The sequence below is a fragment of the Poecilia formosa genome, unplaced genomic scaffold (genome assembly GCF_000485575.1).
Source record: "Poecilia formosa unplaced genomic scaffold, Poecilia_formosa-5.1.2 Scaffold523, whole genome shotgun sequence".
NCBI classification, from domain to species: domain Eukaryota; kingdom Metazoa; phylum Chordata; class Actinopteri; order Cyprinodontiformes; family Poeciliidae; genus Poecilia; species Poecilia formosa.
The window spans coordinates 53,492-60,687 of record NW_006800462.1 but is presented as its reverse complement, the minus strand read 5'-3'; the positions used below and the strand labels follow the sequence as shown (position 1 = coordinate 60,687).

Here is a 7,196-nt window from a genome sequence, read left to right as displayed (position 1 = left end):
CATGTTTTCTTCACTTCCCTGGACTATCCAGGGGAGTTATTGCTCATTTTCTTTGCTTAATTTCTTAATAAAATAATAATCAAAATCCATTCTGATTTGTTCTCAATTGACAGTGTTTCACCTTTGGTAAGACTTATTTATTTCCTTAACACATCTTACAGTAAATGCAGATGGAAAGTTAAAACCTGATGAACAACAGCAGGAATTTAACCGCTAGCTTGGATTCGACTGTTAGAAACTGGTTCAACAAAACCTAAAGCCTGCCTCCTGAACTGAACATCATCATCAGGATGACTGAGGGCTGAACAGGTTAAAGCCAGTTTACGCTGAAAGAATGAACCTGTTGCAACACAGAGGTTCACACCACTTCTGTCAGGGGGGCGGATCCTTAGGTGGGTCAGGTATAAGACCAGGACAAACGGGTCCAGTTTGCTCAGACTCCATTTGTGTGAACAAAGCAGAAGAAGAACTGAAGATATGGCTCAGGGTGAGTTTTAACTCCACATTATTTTTGTTTATGTTTGTTCATTAAATATGGATCTTATTGAGGCACATGAAAACCAATCAGCTGTCCTCACTGTACAGGAGGTACAAAATCATTTTTGAAAGAAACTGATTTCATGATCCCAAGTTGTTGAATTCTTTCAGAGTTTTGATTTTTATTTTGTGTTTCTTAATCTCTTTCTTTGATCAGTCTTGTTTCTGTTTTACTTTAGTTCTGGTCTTCTTAGTGCTTCTAGTTATGTTTATTCTTGTTTGTAGTTGGTCTTTGTCACTCTAGTTTTATTTTTCTTTAGTCTAGTTGCTGTTTTTATAGCAACGAATTTTGCATCTCCTCTTCCCTCCATTATTTAGATTTCTGTCGCTGCTACTGCTGTCTCATAGAAATGGCAGTCATTCCCCAAGATGAATAGAGGAAATAAAATTAAATTACAAAAGAAGATTGTAATTTAATTTAACGAAATCACTTACGCACAGTAACGCAAAGTGATTTTGTTAAGTAACTGTAATCTGACTACTGGATTTGAAATAGCAAAGCGTTAGATTACTCGTTACTGAAAAAAGTTGTCCGACGTCAGTAACGCGTTACAAAGTAACATCACTGCTGGTCACCTGTAATTTTTAAGTTTTTTTTTTAATTCAGCATTTTTTTTTTCATTAAATATTTTCATCATCCATGAGATGACCTTACAAAATCAGACACTTGTGAACAGCTCAGAGTAAAGCTACATCAGTCAGTCAGCGTTCTTATACCAAGAACATAAACATGAGTCCTGCTCCTTAGCAGCTGCAAGAAACATTTCCAGAGAAGCTAACTTTGGGTTTGCAGCTCAGATTCCTTTCCTGAAAATTCATTAGCATTAAAATAAAATAATCAGATATTACCCTACCACAGCAACTCATATTTGTGAAGCAGGTTATTATGAGAAATGATCAAATGAACATGGATTACAGCTGGGAATATTTTGTCCAATTTCTGTGCTGAGCTGTTGTCTCTATTTCATATCCCTTTTATTTGAGTCCAGGCCCATACAGGATCAGACGTTTTTATGGCTCCAGAGCAGCTCCAGAATTAAATTGAATATTGTAGGAAACAACTGGTTTCCAAAGCTAAGACAAGTCCTCCTTTAGTTTAACAAGAAAATCTGAGCAGTCTTTGAATTTTTCACATTTTTCAACTTTTCTCTTTATGTTGTTTCCTTTTCTTGTCAGAGGTGATTCGGGAGGAGTTGGACCTGGACATGTATGACACAGAAGAGAAAAAACACGAAGCATTAAAAAGTGTGGAGAACTACAGAAGGGTCCGGTGAGTCCAGATGCGTCTTTAACATTAGTCCATGCAGAAAAAACATTATTTAAGAAATAAACACCAAAAATGCAAAGGAATTGAAAACAGAACCAGAAACGTATTTTAGAAATGATCTAAAGCATCAGGTTGGGGAGCTAATAGATCTGGGAGGAAAACTCCGGGATCCTAATTCTATCCAAGCCAGAATGGATATAGAGATCATTGAGTGTGCAGAGATGGATCTGACTTTTGTTGTCCCCAAATCTTGACTTAGACTTACATTACTGCATTTATATTGGTTTGTAAAACATTTTACAAACCAGATGTAAAATGTTTTTCCCTAGTAATATGCTTCTTGCTCTGCTCTTTGTACTCAGCTATATGTAAAAGTGGTAAGAGGTAGATGATGAGTTGTGACTCAGGAGAACTGAAATGTTCATCAGATCACTATTTGTCATCATATGACATTTGTATTTACCCTGGTTTATCTGTTATGTTTCTCCAATTGCAGAATTTCTGGCATTGAACTCTCTCAGGTTGATTGTGAAGAGGTGGCCAATGCTCTAAAAGGCGACCCTTCTAATATGATTGAACTGGAAATAAACACACCCATGCCATCTGATGCACTGGAAATTATCTGTGGAGGACTGGGCAATCCAAACTGTAAATTACAAACCCTCAGGTCAGTTAATCTCAGATGCTGTTTTTGTGCTTTTTCAAGTATAGTCATGGACCGATCATATCAAACTGGATCAGCAGCCGAGGTTTGAGACCTGTGCATAAGTAATGTGGTGATATAATGGTAAACAACACAAATCCAATAAGCAGGCCACACAACCCAGCCAGCATATGGGATAAATGGGGGCAACAATATAGGTCTCACAGGGTTTTTGTCTGTACTTTCCATGATGCCCTTATCTGGACCATCTAGAAACCACTGTGTGTGTATGTGGGGGGAAAGGGGGGGTTGGCCATTAGACTGTTCATTAGTGGGTGTGATTCTACTGGATTCTACTGGAATTTGCCCAGTGAGCCAGTGGTTTGACTCATGGAGAAACTATCACTCTGACCCCATAGTTCTCTGCATTCTGCATAGTTGCAAGCAGCATTCATTAACAGCTCTGATGTCACACTTTGGTTCTTAAAGTCCATTTTAATTCCCGACCAGAACCACTGAAGACCCAAATGAAATATTCTAACATGTCATGATAACATGTTCTGGTTCTGCTGGTTTGGACTCTATAAACCAGTTTGATTGGATCAAATATGAGACATCAGTTCATCATGTTTCTGTGACTTTTACGTTCAGATTCAAATACATTTCTACATTTTATTTGTTGATATTTCCGTTTTAACATGTGTCCTATTGGCTTCAACTTACTTCTTTTATTCTATATTCAGGTTGAGGCGATGCGGGTTGACGAAGGATAGCTGTGATTCTCTGGTTGCAGCTTTTAAGTCCAACCCCTCCAAACTGTTAATACTGGACCTGAGTGAGAATGACCTTGAAGATGCTGGAGTGAAGAAGCTCTGGGATTTTCTACAAAATCCTGTCTGCATCCTAGTGCAGCTGGAGTAAGTAACCATGTTTTAGTTATTTCTGATGTGGAAGTTGTGTTGCCACTAAACTGCAGACTCTTTCTGTCTGACTTACTTCCTGACTTGTTAGTAGGGTTGCCACCTTTCAGAAATTAAAATAAGAATGCCCACAACATGTGTTGTCCTATTCTCATGGGATGGCCACTGGAGCGACAGAGATTATTTTATGGGGTTTTTTTTCTTTTTTTTTTGCTAAAGTGATTATGTCCTTAGAAGACATTAATTAATATTCATGAGATTCTTTAACTGGTTCTGTTGGACTGGTTAACCTGCACGTTGGCATCAGCTCACATCTTTTATTCTTTATTCAGATTGGAGAACTGCAATTTGTCAGACACCAGTTGTGATTATCTGGCCCAAGCTGTGGTTGCTAACCCCTCCCGTCTGACTGAACTGGACCTGGGCTTTAACAACCTGAAGAAGATTCAAGTTCAGCTGCTGTTGCAGCTAAAGAGAGACCCATACGCACTGAGACTTGTGAGGTGAGTAGATGGTTGGAGTGAGACCAGCTGATGTTGGCAGTTTTATCATCAGTCAAATTAGGGTTAAAACAAAGATCTAGGGCTGAGTTGCCATTTTAGTGGTGTAAGTGAGACCTTGCTTCTGCAGCCCCACCCCCAATTGTAATAGAGGAGTGGCTGTGGATTGGGACATCAAGTGCTGTATGTACTAAAGTTTTTAGAATTGAGCTTGGAGCTCAGTGTGTTCACTGCAACATGTAAAGATGAGAGCTGAAAGGAAGCTGCTCTGAACAAAACTGAAGGCCCTGCTGCTCTTTCTACTGGATGTGCTGCGTCACTGACTGCTGCTGGAGAGAAGCTGGAAATACTCACTGATCTGATCTCTTCTCTCTGCAGGTGGAGGGGGAACACACCAGTTTGAAAAGAGCAGCTGAGCTGAGTGGTTGAAGCTGCAGCAGTTTGAGTCTAAAGAGGCTCTTTCTGGATCATGATGGTGACCTTTGACCTGAAAGATTTTCATCTTATTTTCTCATGTCTATCATTTAATGTCTGATATTTTGTCTCTTTAGATCAATGATCAAATTCAAACTCCAATTAATCCCTATTAATCAGTCCCTTTCAATTGCAACTATGAACACAAATTTACTCACCATTGGTAATTTTTTTCACCTGTAATCACTTTTTATACTGGAGGGGCTCAGTTTTGTTCTGAACTTGATTCAACTGGAAAGCTGATCTTTTTTCTTTGTGATTTATTTTCATCCTGGAACCAGAAATGCAAAATAAAACGATTCAACAGTTTCCAGGCTGCATGTTTGATTCATTCTGATTCAGTTTCTGGATGTTGTCATCATATTTTAAGTTTTCTGATGTTTCATTTTATCTGTTGCTGCAAACAGCTCAGACAGTCAGTGATGGATTCTGCAGTCAGAGGAAGAAGATTTTCTGATTTTCTTCATGATTTTAAATCAAATATTTTTTTATTTCCTTCCTTCTGAAGGTAAAATCTAAAACTTCGTAAAGATAAAGTTCCAGCTTCTCCTTTGGTAACGTTGGAAACTTTCTGGAGCGACTCAGACATTCAGATCTTGTTTGGAGGATTTTCTCTGTCCTGAAGGAGAAATGAAATGCTCTGATGTGATCAGCATCTTCTGATCACTTTAACCTGAATAATAAAAACCTCGATAGACGTAAAGGACAAATTGAAGCTCTGTGGATTCCTGAGCTCAACTCATCAGGAAAACAATGTTATATCCTGGAAAATAGGATGAGAAATGAGACATCAGTTCATAAACAGATTCATTAAGAGGGAAATATAAGCCAATATTAAGTTTATACCCAATTTTAATTTTAATTTAATTTTAACACCTGTCATTAACTCACTTGCTTCTGGAGAAACTTCCAGGTTGATTTGCCAACTTTTCCGTCTTCCTCTGCTTCTTTCTTCTTCTTTGTTGTGTAGAAATCCAGCTTTGAATCTCCTGCTGCTGAATTTGGTCTGACTGAACATCTCAACCTTCCTCTCTAATAACCATCACAGTTTCCTTGCGAGCTCTGGTTCTCCAGCAAAATCAACAAACAGAGGGACCTCAGTCTAAAGACATTTCTATTTATACACTGGCTGGCCAGAGAATGTCACTTCACTGGATTTAAGTAGGCCGATAGGACTGAGGTGTCAGTAGCATCATTATATTTTCATATGTCAGCAAGTTACTTAACCCCAGCTGATGCAATCAGCAGCTTCTAATTTCTTCATCAACCATAAAGACACATCCTGAGGTGGTGGAGATTATATAAGAAGGTCAGATCATCGGAGGAAAGCCAACAGCAGGNTGTTGCCACTAAACTGCAGACTCTTTCTGTCTGACTGACTTACTGACTTGTTAGTAGGGTTGCCACCTTTCAGAAATTAAAATAAGAATGCCCACCACAACATGTGAGGTCCTATTCTCATGGGATGGGATGGCCACTGCAGTGATAGACATTATTTTACGGCAGTGTTTTATCTTTTATTTATTTATTTATTTTTTAAGTGATCCATAGAGCAATCATTCATACATAGAGGTCGGTTAGAATACCTCAGAACTGTACTCCAATCAGAGTAGCATACCTTAAACGCGTTTCTTTTAGAAAGTGTAAAAAGTAAACTACTGAAGTACTGATTAACTGATAACACCTGAATTAATATTCAAAATGTGCCCTCAGACAGCCAAAAGTATAAGTTATGTAAAAAATCTGGCATTTAAAAGAATATTACCAAATTATTTATTCAAAAAAGGAGTAAAGTTTATAGGTTGTTTCTAGACAAATTTACCATGGGTGCCAGGGTAGTTGGTGTTTTTTCATGGTGACACCTAGAAAGAATAAAACAAAAAACAGAGCAATATTTAATTTTTTATGTATATTAAGTGAGCCTGTTATGTTCTTTCTCATAACTATATAAACTCAGCAGAACCTCAGTGGAACGTGACTTACGTTATTAGACATTTTGCCTAAGAACTTTGGGAAATCAATGTGCTCATATACCACACTTGTGTTCTTCACAAAATAGTACTATTGAATAATGTATTGTTTTACCAAATACTTAACAGAGCCAAAGAGCCATTTGCATCTCCAGAGATTCAGTTTGCAGATCCTGATCTAGCAGATGGAAAGTGTGATCCTATCTCCATACAGCAGCTAAAAGTACAGCACTATCACTTTTAATTCATTGTTAAAGTAAAATTGTGAAGGTTACAAAAATATTACCACTAAATATTAACAAAAGACATTTCCATCCATTTATCTTCTAACACCCTCGTCCCTCGTGGGGTCAGCAGGGGTGCTGGTGCCTATCTCCAGTGAACATTTCGAGTGAGAGGTGTGGTACACCCTGGACAGGTCGCCAGTCTGTCATGCAACAAAATACTTTCATTTAGTATAATTTCTTCAGTTCCCCTGTTGGGCTGCAGGTCTGTGACTGGTGTATTAATAATACTTCACTGAACTCATAAACTACATCTGAACTCATAATTTTATATATATATATATATATATATATATATTTCAGATAAATCAGTCATTGTCAAACATTAGACTACATTTTTTTCTTTTTTTCCAAAAAAAAAGAAAAATTAGTATGTCACCTCTGCTATTGACAGCAAAGAGTAAAAATCATTCTAACAGAGTACATTATTTTTATTTCATTATAATCTGTATTAATACACTAATACTTAAGATTGAGATATTTAAAAATACACAAAAAGTGAAAAAGGTCACAGGCATGGCTTCAGTCTGCTGGTCACACTGGGAGAACTCCAATGACTTCTGAGACGTCCTGCTCACAGGCTAAAGCCAAGGATAAAAGA

The 7,196-nt window shown here is 37.7% G+C and overlaps 1 protein-coding gene across 1 annotated transcript; it reads left to right on the top strand.

Moving 5' to 3' along the window:
• The first annotated feature begins 379 nt into the window (after window positions 1–379).
• LOC103129195 (ribonuclease inhibitor-like) lies at window positions 380–4,650 on the top strand. The gene is made up of 6 exons (XM_007540184.1): window positions 380–487; window positions 1,714–1,807; window positions 2,301–2,471; window positions 3,191–3,364; window positions 3,700–3,870; window positions 4,246–4,650. The coding sequence occupies exons 1-6, from the start codon at window positions 478–480 to the stop codon at window positions 4,268–4,270; spliced, it is 645 nt and encodes a 214-aa protein (XP_007540246.1). The 5' UTR covers window positions 380–477; the 3' UTR covers window positions 4,271–4,650.
• Window positions 4,651–7,196: the final 2,546 nt, after the last annotated feature.